The 18679-nt window shown below is 41.9% G+C and overlaps 1 protein-coding gene across 1 annotated transcript in view; it reads right to left on the bottom strand.

The window, feature by feature from the left end:
• LOC306934710 (uncharacterized protein) overlaps positions 1 to 18679 on the bottom strand; it is a 69781-nt gene that overhangs the window by 24889 nt on the left and 26213 nt on the right. Inside the window, exons 2-19 of the mRNA XM_079517402.1 lie at positions 11744 to 11968; positions 10218 to 10249; positions 10015 to 10047; positions 9893 to 9925; positions 9570 to 9623; positions 7645 to 7734; positions 7060 to 7134; positions 5538 to 5582; positions 5394 to 5447; positions 4873 to 4926; positions 4227 to 4280; positions 3788 to 3841; positions 3580 to 3633; positions 3292 to 3336; positions 2572 to 2625; positions 2083 to 2127; positions 803 to 856; positions 206 to 304 (exon numbers count right to left, since the gene is read on the bottom strand). Coding sequence (XP_079373528.1) covers positions 206 to 304; positions 803 to 856; positions 2083 to 2127; positions 2572 to 2625; positions 3292 to 3336; positions 3580 to 3633; positions 3788 to 3841; positions 4227 to 4280; positions 4873 to 4926; positions 5394 to 5447; positions 5538 to 5582; positions 7060 to 7134; positions 7645 to 7734; positions 9570 to 9623; positions 9893 to 9925; positions 10015 to 10047; positions 10218 to 10249; positions 11744 to 11968 — 1154 coding nt within the window. The remainder of the gene's footprint in view (positions 1 to 205; positions 305 to 802; positions 857 to 2082; positions 2128 to 2571; positions 2626 to 3291; positions 3337 to 3579; positions 3634 to 3787; positions 3842 to 4226; positions 4281 to 4872; positions 4927 to 5393; positions 5448 to 5537; positions 5583 to 7059; positions 7135 to 7644; positions 7735 to 9569; positions 9624 to 9892; positions 9926 to 10014; positions 10048 to 10217; positions 10250 to 11743; positions 11969 to 18679) is intronic.

Consider the following 18679-nt stretch of genomic DNA (forward strand, 5'->3'; position numbering starts at 1 on the left):
AAACACTATGTCTACATATCATGCTATCTAAAATATATACTTTAGCCTTTGCATGCGCCTGCAAGGTCGTCGAGGCTAGGGCAAGTGCTACATTAAATGTATATACGTAGCACTTGCCGTATATGATTACTGACTACTGGGTGAGTTTTATGTGGTATAGGTTACAGTATCTGAAGTGTAAGCATAGATAAAGTAAGGAACGAACTTGAATGCCAGTTGATCCAGGTATTCCCAGGTGACCTGTCTCTCCTCTTTGTCCCTGTTGGCCTTCAGGACCACGGACCCCCGTGGAGCCTGCTGTTCCCTGTAGGAGACAAAAGCCAACGGTCACACCTCCTCATAAACAAAGGCTTTCCTGTTCAGAGATGTCTAAAGTGCATCCACAGACAACAGAGCTAGATCAACTGACGCGCCTAGTAATTCATTTTTCAATGAGAGGCGTGCGTTTACTTTGGACGTACGGAGAAGTTGAGGGGCAATTACGCAAGCGTATTTTCTTGTGAGCGGCCCCTTGAAATTGTCGGGCACGTGCTCATTTTGTGCACGTACCCGCCGTGGGCGACTAGACCTGGATTGTGGGAGCTTTTATTTTTCAGGCTACACGGCCCACGCCCCTCATGAGCAGATGCGTCGCTGATCCAGGTGAGAATGCCTGTGTCACTCGCTCCCCGTCTGAAACGGGCAGTATGATATGATGCATATTGCATGTAGTTTGCAGGAAAAGCGGTCACTGGGTAATTTCTATATAAGATAGATAGATAGATAGATAGATAGATAGATAGATAGATCATAATGCACTTGCCTTCATTCCTGGTGTTCCTGGATAGCCAGGTGGTCCAGTGATACCCAAGGGACCCTGTCAGATCACAGAAACAACATTAATACTGCATCATCTGATGAATGAGGATTGAACATCCTGTTAATTATGAGATACAGTTAACTATTTTCTTTTTAAATAATTTTTATCCCACGATTTTGCAACCCATTTTTTTCACCCAGTGTCAATTGACCTATAGCTAAGCCCCATCCCCAAACTGATATGGTCCAATCACAGCTAGTGTAAGCATAACATGGGTTACGTTAGACAAACCTCTCCACCAATAGTTTTCCTATATGATAAAACATTGTTTTAAAAAATAAATGTCACACACATGTTATTTTTCCAGTGCATATGGCAGGCCTTGTTGACAGATTTGTAAGAGATTTTGAAGGTCTGGTTCCAAAAATGAACCAGTATTTAATGTGTAAAATCCATGATATTTACATTGGAATGAATAGGCCTATCTCACAGCCCGCTTTCCCCCGTATTAAGGGGGCGGGGAAATTCTGTGAGATTAGTGGTAGAGGGCGGGGCTTTGCTAAAGGTGAATTATCTAATGTAATCCTGGGCGCTACACTTCCTCTGCCAACCTGGGGAGGGCAGCGGACTGACCTCATGCTTCCTTCTATGCATGAGTAGTCCAAGCTGCTTGTTTTCACCTGACAGGGGGGTTTCCCTGGCCCGACGTAAGTGTGTGGAAGGAACACGTTATTCTGACCAGTTCCTTTCCCCTCCATCAGGCGCCCCGGCTGGCCAGGGGGAGGCAGTTTAGAGACCAGGATTACTGCATGTTTTTGTGAGGGTACCTACCCTAGGCCCTAGGGGACATGGGGAGAACATGTAAACTCCACACAGAAAGGCCTTTTCGCCAACCCCGCCTCGGGTATGGGCACTGATGACATGGAGGAGAGCCCCCAGCACCCACAGCGTCCACAGCGGGAATCAAACCCAGGACCTTATAGCTGTGAGGCGACAGTACTACCGACTGTGCCACCGTGCCCCCACAGTTAACTATTTTCAACCCGGCATCCCAATTTGGGCATAGGTGGAATGATTAAACAAAGGAAATTTGTATTAAAAAATTATTCGTATGATCAAGTATAGGGCTTAAGTGGTTAGCATTGCTACTGTTCTATTTTAGTGTAGTACTAGTATTGATTGTATTATTGATGGATTATACTAGTAATTGTTGTTCATTACCGTCTGGTGACAAATAAGACACACGTCAAGGATTGGCATGTCGGACTTGAATGAACACTTACCATTGGACCTGATTTGCCAAGGTTGCCAGGTGGGCCTTTTGAACCCTAAAAGACAAAACCAGTTCACTCGGACTGTCTGACATACAGGTTAGGCTGTTTTCACTTTAATATATACAGTACAATCACACCAAACTAAGACCTCAATATTATCACAGAATGAAAGGTTATATTCCATAATGGCATGCCAGTTATATTATTTGTACATTTGTAATAAAATTACTAAAAAAAGTATAAATGAAAACATCCATAGTGATTCTACAGCTGTTTGAGCAAAAAGATAAACTAGATTATTTTCCAAAATTACATTTCTTACAATTACATGGAGAACGGGTGTGTGCAGAAATAATGGGCGGGTATTTAGCAGTGAAACTCTGCGTGTTCATGTCAGCGTCATATCAAGTAATCATTCTTCAAGGTCATCACTGTTTCTAGGTATCTGGGTATCGCCATTAATTAAAACAATAAAAACAGTAGGGCTTTGATCCTTACAGATGTGCCGCTAGGTCCAGAACGACCCCTCTCTCCTGGCATCCCAAGAGGACCCTAGAATGATCCAAAAAGTCAGAATTACCTTGCCAAAACTAAGCAGTAAATACAGCATATGTTTACAGCTGATTTATACTTAGTTTCACACTGGTGTTGCACACCGATTAGTAGTCAGTCTGCAAGCTCACAGACGTATACTGTATGTAAATTGGGTACTGTACATACAGTGCACAGTGCATCCCTCTATTCATCAGCATTTAAGTGCAGTACAGTACAATATAAACCTATAGTGGCAGCGGTGGCCGAACGGTTTGCGGAGCGGTCTTGATACCGGAAGGTCGCCAGTTCGTATCCCCGGACCGGCACGTTAAAATTACCACCGCTGAAGTGCCCTTGAGCAAGGCATTGAACCACTACCATGAAATGTTCTATGAGCAGGGCCTGGCTGTAAACAAGTATCTGATGCTTAGTCCAGTTACCCTGGGTAAATATAGTAACTTTGCTTTGCCAATTTCAGAATCAGAAAAGGCAGGTTAGTGGCTCAACCACCAAATGTATAAAAACAAATATAGCAAAAATTGTCAATATAATGAATTACAACGCTTTGTGAGCTTGCAGATTGGCTATTTTTGCCATGCGTCACTGTAATATGATGAAGAATAAAATATAATCATGGGACTGTGGTTTACGAAAGTAGCCTTAATATTGGTTAAAAAGACTCACCATGGGGCCAGATCCTCCCATTGGGCCAGTGGGGCCATTGGCACCCTATATAAAAAAAATCACATAAACCACATTTATAAATGCAGCAAATGGACCACGATAATGACACTTCATATGTGATTATAATATGCTGGCAGTGAGCCACGTGAGGACATTATTATCATAGCAGGTCATTAGCGCACCAAAATGGCAATGTTTGTGATTCATTGCATACATTTGCATCGAATAAGTCTGTGATTCATCGCATACAGTACGTTTGCGACGCATACGTTTGTGATTCCTACTTGCCTTGGATCCAAGCGTTCCCCTTTCTCCTTTCGTTCCACCTCCACCGGTATGACCCTGAAATCAGAAAGCCCGTTCCATCTGGAATTTATTTGAGGTTCTGAAACTGTATACCATAAGAGTCCCCCGTCCCATCGTCTTTTCAAATAAGCACAAGAAAGCAAAAGTTAATCTAAAATAAATATTTAGTCTAGCAATACTTTATACTCACTCTATGACCTTTCAATCCTGGAGGTCCGGGTGTCCCTGGAAATCCTCTACCTCCCTGAAACGTTCCATAGAAGATTAGTTAGCCCACTTGAAACATGGTGTCCCTGTTCTGGTGGCAAGCATTCTGTGATCTAATAGATCACAATGCGTGCACGACACATTGTTAGCTTGTAGATCATCAATTTCGGGTAAGAGATTCCAAATGAGGAACCAAATGAGAGGGCCTAGTACTAGACCCTTGGGGGAGTCATAGGTAAACAGAAGAATACATGGTTAAAATGGTTAATGAATTAACGTATATGCATTGAAGCAAAATTTCTGCACACAACACATGTTTGGAGAGCATATAGGAATTGTATTCCATATTTCGGTGTTATTTAGCAATATTTTTGTGGTTGTACTGTACATGCATGATTCAACTGAGGCATAGATTTCCTTACAGCTGAGCCAGGGAAGCCCATCTCCCCAGAATTTCCCGATGTGCCTGCTTCTCCCTGTGTGAAGACAAGACATACAATTTTGTGCATCACAAACTGTTCGCTGGCAAAGAGGTTCCGGTAGAAATGTTATGGGTTTTTATACGCTGCTAAATCACACATTTTATTTAGTTTCTTCTTTCTTGACAGACCACGCTGTCATCTTGCCCCAGTTAGCGATTAATATTTTGTAAAGCCTCTAACGAATTACAGTGTCCTTAAGTGTTGACATGCAGTGCAGTGAACATATTAGACTAGACACAAAACGTACACTGTGTCCACATGGCTTTATCATTAATTGAATTATCAGATGGATGTACATAAATATATGCTGAACTGTTCAAAATGTACATTGAGGAGAACGTTTGACGTCATACTACTGTTCTGGCTTTAATCGTTAACTAAAGGCTTAAAATGCCTGTGAATATTTGAGCAAATGCTGATTTGACCATTGACCTGAACAATAAAAACAGAAGTGGTAGGAAAACATTTCCATCTGAACACCATCATCGTCAAACATGTGCGGTTTGTGTATGTATGAAAGGTTACTGTGTAGATTATGTATAGTCACAGATATTGATCACGTAACAGCAGAGCAGAACTAACTCACGTCTTCGCCTGGTTTCCCCGGTGGGCCTTCAGGGCCCCTCTGGCCAGAATGACCCTACGACACACGATTAGGTTGCTGTTAATTCAGTGTAATCCATTTGCACAATGATACAACACAGAGCAAAATCTTTGGAAAAGAAACCAAATAAATCAAAATGACAAGCAAAGAAACCACTGAACGGAAGAATCAAGCCAAGGTGATAATAACTGAATGTTGAATTAGCATTGTGTGTCTCCAAATGCGGGAGCATTAATTTTCCTGCAACTAAGGAATTATATTTGGCCTACAGTACATTCTATGAAGACAGCCAATGTACTGGAAAGTAGGATGTTAATGTCTTACTGGATGTGCACACACAGGAAAAACAAAACAATGTGGTTAATGTTATAGGTTTTTACAGGTGATACTGACTATTGAGCCAGCACATGGCAATCACACCAAATGTATAATCAGATTGGCATGAACAAATAGAATAAAAGGTTGGGATTCATAGAAGAACATGCACAGAAATGTTGTAATACCAGCCCTCCATTATCGCCAACATCTCCAGTAGGTCCTTGTGGTCCGGCATGACCCTGACAATAGTAAAGTAGACAAATAAGAAGGGATATAGAAAAATTATATTCTGTAGCAATCTTTAGTACTAAAGATAATGGTGAACTTACCGGTGTGCCATTTGGTCCAGGAGGTCCTCGTCCTCCGCCCTCACCCTAAAGAACATAAGAGCATTTAGACGTCTATGAAAGACGGCAGGCATGTTTAAAAACCTGATGGATTCCATGTCATTAATTCCATTTAGACCTGACCTCAAAATTTAAAAAGAAAATTCTAAATTCTCCAGTTTTCTGAAATAAATATTTTCACTATTTTTCAAAAATAGCAGACCTACAAGCTCATAGCGCGCCACTCGGTGGCGCGCTATGAGCTTGTAGATCTGCTATTTTTCAATAGCTAAATTATAACATAATGTTTAAAACACCAAAGGGGGTTCCCGCCCAAAATGGGTTAATTCCATTTGCATAAATCATAAATAGTATTATAGTATTATGAATTCAACCAAATACACATATTTGCCGGGTGTAATCAATTTATCAGATGCACTTTTTAAGGATGTAAAAATACAACATTGTTAATACAAAATGATTAGCACATCTGCAGCGGTTGGATGTGGTCTCCCTACTCATCCATGTGTAGCCGGTTTGAGCTCTGCATTGTGTTTAGATGCAGGACAAGGGTAACCTGACTCCGCCAGATGGGGCAGCAGAGAGTACACTGGGTTCCCCCTACTCTCTGCTGCCCCATCTGGCGGAGTCAGGTTAGGACAAGGGGACTCGGGCTCACTCTTTAGCCTTTGGCATATTTATTTCTGCATGAAATAAACAGAGACACACAATGCAGAGCTCAAACCGGCTACACATGCATTGCGATCCCAGTGTCATGTAGGAAGACACCTAGTGGTTGGCAATGGCAATAACGTTATTTGAAACACATGGGCATATTGTAGATCAGCAGCAGCTAGAAGCTAGAAGCTGCTGCTAGAAGCTGCTAGAAGCTGCTGCTGATTGGCCAGGCCGTTTTGTGGCCGGGCATCAAGTCTGCCTGAGAGTTCCCAGATGGGAGCAGGAGGGGGGAACCCAGTGTACTCTCTGCTGCCCCATCTGGCGGAGTCAGGTTACGAGATTCATCCTCTTGACTGTAACATAGTTGCAATTATGGATTGTAGTTTTAATAGCTGACAAGTCCGTATTAATCAAATGAGTACCGTAAGTGCCTTTCAGCCATGTGCACACAGTCAGTGACTGGGGTGAGTTTTTATTTCAAAGTTGTAATTGCCTCTCTCTTTCGGGAGAGGGAGACAACGGACATACCACGTATGTATTGTACTTTCTTTTTTTTAACAATGCATGTACCAATTCAGCTTGGACGTATTTCCTAGAATTCCTCGAGGTACGCGTTGACACACATTGTTTTGATTTTGTGTCGATTGTGCTTATTGTGCGAGTTGGAGAATGGTTTGCATGTTTATTGTGATTGGTGGTGTTGTTTGGTGCAGTATCCATTGTTCCATTCGGTCATCACGTGTGTGTAGATGTGCTTGTGGCCCAGGGTTTATTTTTGTGTCCATAGCTTATATAAAGAGTTATTTTCTCATGCAGTGTGACAATCACGCAGCAGTTTAAAACTTACCCTTGATCCAGGAATCATGGCTGTCTGTCCTGCGTGCTTCTCATCAAACCCGCTTGCCATATGGGCTCCCAGACCCTGAAAACACAACGTGATTTTTTCCTCCTGTGATAATCAATATTTTCCAATATTTTCAATATTCAATGCTTTTTGAAATTTAAAAAATAATTGCAATGGGACACTGTAGATGAAGTAGGAAGTAGCAAATTCATATACAGGAAAAACAAAATGTTTTTGCCCGACAGCAAATAAATGATACACATTCTTTGTCTTGGTACTAGTGTGTGCTAGGACCTGAAGCTTATAGTGTACTGTAGTGTAGGCTGTCATTTCTTTATGTTGCTCGATCAGGATAACAGCTTCAGCCCAGCTCAGTGCAATGTAATGTAAACTTGTTCCATAGTAACGCACATTGCATGTAATCTCACTTATTATTGAGTACTGTGAAATGTAATGTAAAACTCATTGTCGATGTGGAATGCACTGGATAGCGGGAACACACTACAATTCAGACCCCTGTTTATATTTGGGTACGGTCATGTGAACTCACTCCTGGGTGCATTTGGTGTATTGTAATGTGAAACTCACTCCTGGACCTGGATTTCCTGGAGGTCCCGACTCTCCTGGATTTCCTGGAACGCCGGGCTCTCCATCATAACCTCCAGAGCCTCGCAATCCCTACGCATCAGAAGCAAGAACACAGTTCGCATTAACACTCCAACGTACAATCCTGTGGGCAGCACATTCAATTATCAATTCATGGTTTGTTTTGTTTGCTGGGCACGGCATATCTGTCACCGTGTTTACCTCTTTCCCATTCATTCAGAATGTATAAGGGGTGCACACCCAGATCCGACACACCAAAGATCCGACATGCATAAATTACCCGTCGCTCCCGAACATGCGTTGGTCCGACATGCGTTGCTCTGTGCTTGCGGTTAGGGTTAGATATAGGGTTTGAGGTACAGTAGGTTGTCGGTCTAATGACAGTCGGACCAATAGTATGTCGGAACCTTTCTATGATAATATTTGTCAGAATCTGACAAAGTGATTGTGCATTATGGTGTTTCCCCATGATTAGATCATTATTCATCCTGTGGGAGAAATTAATTTGTTGCACACATTGAAGGGCCTTTCTCAGGAAGAACAGCTTGCTCTAACCCTTAACTCTAGAGGGCGTCAGCATTGTCAGTTCAGCTGCTGAACAGTTGAATGCCTACAGTAGGTACTTGGTACAGTAGGTGTCCATGATCTCCACATGTTCCCCATGGGTGGCACTGGGACCCAGGAGAATCCTTTTTCTTTATTTTGGCAGTCCACCACCAGCTCTGGTCTTGCCTACGCTGAGCCACCTCACACAAACATCTCCACCGATGCGTCACGTTTGTCTGTGTTGTCCCCCATAATGCGGCTGACAATGCCACTTGAGAAATTCTGGAGGCGACACGATTCTTGAGTTGAAACGTATGTCAGATGTATAGAGGGTGAACAGGAAGGGTGACAGCACTGTGCTGCACACTAGCACATCAGACTGGCAACCCTGCAGTTTTGCGTCTGCCAGTGAGGTATAAGTAATCCAGGCCACGAGGTCGTGGTCCACTAGCATTGCAGTTAGCTTGGCTGCTGGCTGAAAGCTCATTAAACTCCATGACAGTGTAAAAACGTACGTTACGCCTAATTTAGTTGGTGTTGCAGAATAGCCGATCTACAACCTCGAAATGTGTCACGTTGCGACACTTGTGAGCTTGTACTGTAGATCGGCTATTTTTTGTGAGGGGCACTATGGCTTTGGTGAAGAAATAAAATAAAAAATCACACCCGTGTGAACTGAGTGGTGTAAGGTCTTATATAGACTGATCAGCTGTGGTCTGACGTAATGTCTGACGTAATGAAATCACACCCGTGTGAACTGGGTGACCATAGCAACCGTGCTCATTTTTCGGTACGAACAGACACGTAAACTAACAAAGATGAAATCACACCTGTGTGAACTGGGTGACCATATTTTTGGTACGGACAGACACGTAAACTAACAAAGCCAGTCGTAGGAGTGGTTTACACCACTCAAAAATGTACAGTTACAGTACAAGTTATTGATTGTAGTTGACAATAATGATGTTGTTGCTAGACAGTAATGAAGATCATACTGAAAATACCATAAGCCATAATGTACGTTTGCATGTCAGTGTGATGTGTGCCCTCACTCCAAATCAACACATCATTAACAAAAAAAAAAAAGGAAGAAAAATGTAGCCTACCTAAAATAATAATGCAGTATGTTTGGCATTTCTGACAAGGGTCAACAACACATAGACAAGTGTTCTGTTCAGTCAGAGCCGTAATGACATAGTTATTATGATCTGAATCCAGAGATTGTTTTTTATGCTGTCAGCGTGCCAGTGTAAATGTACTGCACTCTCATGCCTCGTCTAGTTCTATTTCACTGTTCAAGGCCTTCAAGGAGGTTCACTTAATACAATAAATCAAAGAAAAGACTTGTGAATGTGACATACAGGCCTTCCTTTGTGTCCACGATCTCCTCTATGTCCTGCTGCACCGGGGGGACCCTGTGATAAAGAGAGGAACAGTGCCAATTCACATTCACTTCTAACACAGGCATAGCTGTACATACCCATGGCATTAATGGAGCAGCATTCAAACATGGCATTATGTGCTGCTGGATTATCAGATATTTCAACCAAGAGTCCTTTTTAGGTGAAGTTAGGTTAAGTAAAGTGTGCTCTCTTATGCCATCTAGTGTCAACTCTTGTAGTTTGTTCCATCTTGAGTGAATTGTATTTAGGGACAGCACACGGAAATAAAAACAAAGGCTCACCATTGCTCCTGGACGGCCCCTAATCCCGGTCACCTGTCAAAAACATAATGCCGTTAGATAAAGACTATTGACTGTTTATTATTGACTGTTTATTAGAGTTTATATTCATAGCATTCACTTACAATTGGCACATCTCCAGGCTCGCCTTTCATGCCCTAAAGAACAAACAATGAGATGTTATGATAGCAATAGCAATTAATGAAATTACAGTTATTATCAGATATATAATTTTGTTGGTGATGAGTTTGCAATATCTTTCACACCACATGATCACTATAGTGAACCAATGATGCAGTTCTGACAGTCAATTTCCCAATAAGCTTACCCTGTAGACTCTGCCTCCGCCATCGCCACCATCTGCAATGATCGAGGAAAGCACATGCATATTCATGTTAGTTCATGCATTGATTATACAGAAAACATCAAGCATAAAAGTATTTGGACGTCAGTGTCTTGAGTATTCAGTCCACAAGATTCCAAGCATCGCATGTTATTGACAGGTAGCGGATACTTTTATTCTGGAGAGCTCGGCCACCGGAAGTCTTATCCTTGCTCCCTTATCCTTGTTCCCTTGACACTGCTGATACCCCTTTCATTGATCTGGAGTCTGGACTGGAGTTTGTTTACACATGTTTGCCTAACCTCACGTCACCAGGCTTTCCACATTGACTGTTTACCAATAAGCAGCAGAGGTTTTGCTGCACTTTCTAAGTCAGAATTTAGACAAGGCCTGAAGCCAAAGGCTTTACATTGAACACCGTCTTTTCATTACAAGCGGCCAACGAGGTATTTTTGTTCTATATCATTTTTAGAATCTCTGTTGTTTGATGTTGACGCTGAGTTTGACACTGCCATGGCGTTTCTTTCTACTAGACATATTGTATTTCATGCAATGCTATTGTGCAATTGTTTTCAATGTCAAGTCATGTTTCTTCATATAGCACATTTAAAAACGGCAGTTGACCAAAAGTGCTCAAGAGACCAATAGCAATGAACATAATATACCGTCGCCCACGTCCATTAACAAAAGCAATAATAAGTATAGGCCTAACAGAAAAACACAGAAAACAATTACCATGAAGTGCAGCCTATATAGCCACAATTTGCAACACTAGATTATTTTTTCCACTGTAGGTCGCAGTTTACTATGAATTTCCCATCAGTCGTACGGTTGGTCACACCTCCATATATGGTCACGCCTTGTGACATCACACCTCCATATATGGCCAGGCCTAGTGACATCACACCTCCATATATGGTCACGCCCCGTGACATTATGCCTTGGGACATGTCACGCCACGATATTGGTCTCCATATATGAAGATCACGACACTGACCTCATCAAACCCTGGATACCTGCAATACCCTCCATTGACAGCCCATTGATCCAAATCTAATTTCTGATCTACTTGTATTAAACAACGCTAAACTCACCAACATTGCAGCTGTAAGGAGCACAGAATTTCTTGACAGAAAGTACCTCATAACATGTCTATGGTGGATTTTTATGAAACAAACGCTTTGCAGATTGAAAGAGGATAATTCAAGCTTGCCCTACAGCTGCAATGTTGGTGAGTTTAATGTTGTTTAATACAAGCAAATCGGAAATGAGATTTGGATCAATGGGTATGGGTATTGCAACTCTAGATTCAAGATTCATCTCATTATTTAAAAAACAATCTGGTATTGCGGCTGTGCAGCACAAAACAAAGCAGACTTGTCTCAGAGTGCACTAGACTAGTTAGTACCTTATTGGCACACTGTTTGAGAACCATAGTCTGTTCAGACTACACTGGAGCTGTTGGTACTTGGCAGTGAAAAAGACTGCATAGAACAGTTCATTTCACTCACCGGGTCTTGTCTCCCCTCCAGTGCCGCCGGATGAATCAACCTGGCAGACAGGACAGCACTCGCCCTCGGGGATGTACACCTTCTCACAGTTGCTTAGCTCGTCACACTGGATTTCGTCGCAGAGGACCTGGCCACTGTCACACACACAGATCCGGCATGGCTCCGGCTTCCAGATGTCCCTGTTGGTGTAGGTCTGGCCGTCGGCCGTGCAGCCCAAGTCATCTCCTGAAAAGCACAGAGAAGCCATCACTGGTGAGAAATGACCCTAATGACCCTTGTAAAAGCGTTTGAAGTGAGTTTGTGAAAGACTAATGTTTACACCTGGTCAGCATCAATTGTTTCTTTCCACTTTTATTGCCACTGCACTGTCTCAAATAGTCCTTATCATTATTGCATCAAGACAACACATAACAGGGGCTATTATTATAATATATAAGTGTTTCCACAATTTGTAGTTATAATTACATAAGGAGCTTTGTTAATCCAGCAGTGGAAATTATATTTCAGCTTCATCCAGCACCCAGCATTTATTGGTTAAGACCATGAGCCAGGAGTCCAACCGGTGACTTTCTGATAACCCTTCAGCAGTACCCACTCAGCTATCCCTATTCCCTCCCATCCCTCCCTATTCTGGGCCAAATATTCAGTGAAAATAGCAGATCTACAAGGTCATCGTCTCATATTTGCTATTTTCTGGAGAAAAAAATAAATGCCACTATGATGGGCTATTTTCGACAATGAGTTCTGGTGTAGCGCAGAACAATATAGAGCTGTGGGGTACCCTGGTCCAGTGTTGATTTCATCGACCAAAACTATGACGAAAAATGTTCGTCAACTACCTTTTTTCACTGAGGAAAACTAAAAACTAAGCTATGATGACTAAAATGAAGACTAAATAAAGGCCAAATGACTATTTCGTCAACTGATAAAAACTAGACGAAAATGTTATGGAGGGACTAGTGGAGAAGAGATAATTTTATGTTTGGTTGTGCTTGGTCTACAAGCAGATCTACAAGCCCACAACGCGTCGTGCTGCAACACTTTTTGAGCTTGTAGATCGGCTATTTTCAGCATGCAATCAACTGAACCAAGTGTTAAATCAGGCATTACAACGCCATCAAGTCCAGCCAAAATACATTTGTTGACAAAATCAACTGTAGATTTAGTTGACTAAATCGTATGATATTTAGTTCACTAAAACTAGACTAACACTAAAACATTTCAGGTGACTAAAATATGGCTAAAACTAAATTACATTTTATTCAAATGACTATGACTAAAACTGAATCAAAATTTGCTGTCAAAATCAACACTGCCCTGGTCATATAGGATTCAAGTGTTTATAAGTGCATTGAGCTAGCATCCTTGCAGTCACCAGTGCACTTTGGCTAACCTCGGTTATTGATTGTTGCCAGCAGCCAGACTTGCCACACACTGCATTTCATTCCACTTTGTACACACACACACACACACACACACACACACACACACACACACACACACACACACACACACACACACACACACACACATACACACACACACCTAAGAACAATGCCCTGCCTCATGCGCAAGTGAAGACAACTTCACAGCTGGAAAAGCACACTGGAGAAGTTTTTTCATTTTGACGTACACCTTGTTGATGAGGTTGGGGGGGCAAGACGGGACAAAAGTTTAGCTGCAATTCTAAAGCCAAGTTGTCTGTAATGAGATAGCTGCTGACTCCACTGAATTCTGAACCAGCATGATATCACTCAGCCATAGCCAGAGGCGAGGTAGAGAGAGAGCTAGGTACTGTACATAATCTTTTTGTTTGCTCAGCGTTGGATTTGCATGTGGATTGCATGGGGACATGGCGCTAGCCCCTCCTATTCCCAGCTTTGTGTGTTTGTGTGTACCACGGAATTGAGGATAAAAAGTGAGGACAGGAAAGTGAGGACGCCAATTGTGATTGGGGGAATATGAGCACCCCTCACTTCACAGCACACGAGTGTGATTTTAGTTTTTATCACCGTTGGGGATATGTTTTTTCCCTGCTTTCCTTTTGGGAAATGTCTACCGTTTGATATGTTTATGTATGTAGGCCTAAATGTTAACCACATCATCATTCAAAAATAGCCAAGCTACCTCACAGCCTGTCGCGATGCATTGTGAGCTTGTAGAATTGATGTTGGACAAAGACAGGCACAAGTGGTTAAGCAAATGTTTCCCCCTTCTGTTTTTTGAGTGGTGTAAACCACTCCTACAACTGGCTTTGTTAGTTTACGTGTCTGTCTGTCTGTTTGTCTGTCTGTTCGTACCAAAAGATGAGCATGGTTGCTATGGTCACCCAGTTCACACGGGTGTGATTTCATTACGTCAGACATTACGTCAGACCACAGCTGATCAGTCTATATAAGATCTTACACCACTCGGTTCACACGGGTGTGATTTTTTTTCTTCTTTCAACAAATCCATGTGTTTGATTTTCAGAATTAATTTTAAATTATATATTTATTTAGCCTTTATTTATACAGGTGAAAATCCCATTGAGATCAAGATCTCTTTTACGAGGGAACCCTGGGAGAATCGATGACTTCACACAAATACTGGCCTAATCACCTTTAAAAAAGGTAAGATTGCAAGATCTTGGCCAAACAAAATGGTCTCATCCTGTTTGCTAATCTCTTCAACCAGCAAAGTAAATGAATACATTCTTCATTTATAGCAGGAGAAAATCTGCTTCCAGATTACAAGCTTATTACAGCCGAAACAATGCCAAAAGTGAATAATTGTAAATGGCATCGCAGTCTTTCTTCGTTACTCTAAATACTAAATATGTTTTATATATTTATATTTATTATATACACTAAATATGCAAGGAGTATAATGCCATACATACAGTACACAGAATGCCACCTAGCACAGCAATGCAACGTCAGCACAGTTTCTCAAGTGTCAAGTATCTCAAGTATCTTAACCACATAAATGCTATTATTTCATTAACCAGAGTCTCCCAGGGGTCTATACTAGCAAGTAGCAACCAATCACATATTGCTCTATTTAATCACTTAAACACACAGTTGACTGCTGTCCCCCAGGGGTCTATACTTGCTCCCCTACGTTTTCCCCTTTACACCCAAATCTCTTAGCCAAAAATAGCCGATCCACAAGCTCACATGTGTTGCAGTGCAACGCCTTGAGGTTTTTTTTATTATTTTTCACCAAATGTTGGCCCCAAAAAACAGGGCTGCTAGGATTCATGTTGTTAAACTGACTGATGTATACACTGCTGTTATATTTCTTTAATGTGAAACATGCTTCCATTCTGCTCTAGACGATGTGTGAGGCTGTGAAGGTTGTGGAAAAGGTGACTCTTCATTGTTGTAAAGTCCCCCCCCCCCCCGCTGTTAGACATGAGCTCATTCCCTCCGAAGGCAGTGTGTTTCAAATACCTGACTCGCGTTCACTTTGAAACATAGGTTCATTTTGTTTAACAACCAACCAGGGTTTAAAATATCAACAAAACAAATAACTCCCGGTGTAAAGGGCAGATAGGTCAGCAGCGGTGCGCTGCAAAGAGCTTATAGAAAACTGCATTTGAAACAAATACGTTCTGGACAAGAGAGCAGGATGTGCAGACATGGCCTTGCTCCATCAACGCTTGCGTTTCCACTTCTAACGAAACCACACGCCTGTTCATAGAAATAGAAGACATGCATTTACAATAGCGCCATGCCTCTGCAGGCCAGTGTTCTGGGGTTGGATGTTTGCTTTAACAGCCGGACTTCCCAAGCTCGAGATTCCCCCAAAATCTGAGCCCAGATCTGTCAGATCCGTGGGTGGTGACCCTGAAGCTTTTACCTGTTCCTTTTATAAACAGTAGGTGGCAGTGTGGCACCCCTGAGCTTCAAAGCGCAGGTATCCCAGGTTGATGAGCCCACAGAGAGGATACAGAAGCCTCACCAACCTCTGAGATGGGGGGGGGAGTAGCTGCGCTTGTCAGGACAAAGGGAGGAGAGTATGATCCCCACCACGTGGTGATGGGCTGTAGGAGGATGTCTACGTTAAACCTCATAGTAGCTTTCACTTGGCAAGCTGCCAAAGGCCACACATGCTTGCTTCCATCTAAAAGCCTCGATTTGCATGCCGACTGCCTCCATGCATGACAGGGAAATTTACGTTAATTAAAAAAGTATTGTATATGCTCATATATATATATATATATATATATATATATAATCAACAACTCCAAGGGTTGTTTAATCGGGGGGGAAAAGGCAAACTCACAATGCGACATGCAAGTTGTGTTACGAGGGAACATCAAAGGCATGACATTGACATGCCTTTGCCTTGACATCTGTTTAACAGACCCAAGTCAAAATGAGTGCTATAAATTATGATCATTAGTTGAATGAGATTGCAATACCATATTGCTTCAGTCCATACTGCTTAACCAGACTGACTTTTCCTGTAATTGCCTAAACGTTCAGGGCTTCAGGCATCCATTGTACACAGAAACGGACCATTGGGATATAGGCCTGTAGGCTAAAAATGTATCGGTATAGTAATTTGATCCGCTGCTGGGATCTTTCCTTTTCATTGGGTTAATACCCGTTTGCCCTTCAAGATTGCTATCAAAAAACGCTGGCTAATGACCAAAGAGTCAAGACTTCATTCAGTACAAGCAATATGCCTTAAGACCATCTGGAATCATAATGAATGGGATCAGATTTTCAATGATAAAAGCCTCTCACTATGCAAACCCAGCCGGAATAGATAAGAGCGACTTAAGACTCATACCTGGAACAGGATCAATCCAGAGCTGCAGCAGTGCACTGCTGCATACCAAGCTAGGCAGGATGTTCACAATACCATAAATCAGTGGTTCTCAAACATTTTTTATGTCAGAGACCCCCATAAGATTTGTGTTGTTAAACATTTTCAAGATTCTTCAAAAAATTGCAGACCTACAAGCTCACACAACACAGCAACCCGTTGTGAGCTTGTAGATCTGTTCATTTCTAACATCCGAAGTATAAAGTAGGGATACATGGTTAAACTGATTTTGATGTTATCATAATACATGTTGCTGTGGACCCCCAGGGACCCCCTCAAGGACCCCGGGAGGTACTAAGGAGTACTGCCTCGAGCTCATACTGTATGTGCAATATCTCTCTTAGACAACAAGTGGGTGTTGCCTCTTTGTTGGGTGGTAGAAATGTGGTCTCTCTCACATGGGAGAGGCAGGTTCGAATCCATGGTAGGACATGGTTATGGCTTGCAGCTTTAAACTTGCAACCCTCTAAAATGTGGTTCCCAAACTTTTTAGCCTGTGTCCCAAAACAGACATTAGACGTTCGCCCGGGACCCATACTAGTATGAATAGCAGATCTACAAGCTCACAACGCGATGCTTCGCACAGTGAAGCATGGGAATGTTTTGCAGAATGTTCATGCAGTTAACCTAATGTAGTCAGATTGTATATTCAAATAACATATTCACTGCTTCATCTGAACAATTAAGGTAGAGTCAGTCAGTATACTTGTATCCAGCACAGGAAATTACAATAAGAAACTTTGGGGGTGATTTGTCTGCACTTAATTACAGATTCTTAGATTTTCTGGCTTCAATGTGGAACACCATCTGGTATCCTAAGCAAACAGGCTAATAAAACAGGCTGAGAATGATTTGCAATCGCCATTTGACCCACGTCACATCTAACTTGCACATAAACATGTTATGCCTATGCCATAAACACATAAACAAAGATTTTAGTCTCTGGTTTCCTGCTACAAAAGCGCCCCAAAACGTAACACATGCATGTGGTGGAAGCGAAATATCAACACGCTGTTTCTAATCCATATGTGCACACAGACTCCGGCACAGATGGACACAAACGCTTTAACATGTGCAGTTGTGCACACATAGCAGGACACCCTGTCCTTCTGACCAGAGTCACTGACCAGAGTCACTGACCTCCACCAGTGAAGTGGCAGAAAATTCATCACCATTTCTCCCAAGCAGCTGTATTTGTGACCTAGTACAGCCATGTGTATGCACATAACACTAAAGTAGCAAATTAGGCCTGTCACAATCATTATATTATTTCCTAATCGCAATTAGTTGAGATAATCGCAAGTATTTTGCATAATCGTCATTGTTTCCATGTGGAAGAATGTTCATACATTTTCAGATTTTGATACCAATACCTATGTACTTTTACTCAAGTACAAAGTGAATTCTAGATTTTTTCTTGTAATGGACTATTTCTATATTGCAGTATTGATACTTTTACTTAAGTAAAAAAGTGTCTTCTTTGCACCACTGATTTATCGTATTATAAGTAAAATGTTGTGATTGTGACAGTCCTGACTCCTAGTCACTAGCAATATATCTGGTTTGCTGCCCATTCATGTTCCATTAAACCTCATTAGAACTAGAACAAGACCAGTGAGATGCCCTGCTGAGAAGGCCATGTATTGAATCAATAATTGCTGGTGAAATGACCCAAGTTCAAACTCATAATATCCTGGCTTCGCAAACATAAGCTCATCTGTCTCAAAAGATAAACACTGAGTCTACTGTATTTATGCTGACTGAATAATGGCAGGGTTTGACTACCTGACAGCATGTTCTTTCATTGTTTCTGTTGCAGCATTTTAGATAATTACTGTACCCATGCAAGGCAGATTTCATCCAGGCATGTCAAGGTTTGACTCTGCCTGTGTATACTCCTAGTTGACAATACAAAACATCACATCAGGTAGTATTTAAGCTGAGCTGGCAGCCACAAAGCTGGAAAGTCACTTCTTTCTTTCTTTGTGTCCCATTTGGGGGGTTGAGTGATTTAGGCTAGAGTTTGAAATTTACTGGTAGAGAAGTGTGGTTTCGTAGAATAGTCTATAAGAAAAAAAAGGAAATCCAACAAACATTGTGTGAGCCCACAGTAAAATG

Source organism: Electrona antarctica, assembly GCF_951216825.1.
Source record: "Electrona antarctica genome assembly, chromosome: 13".
Classification (NCBI taxonomy): Eukaryota; Metazoa; Chordata; class Actinopteri; order Myctophiformes; family Myctophidae; genus Electrona; species Electrona antarctica.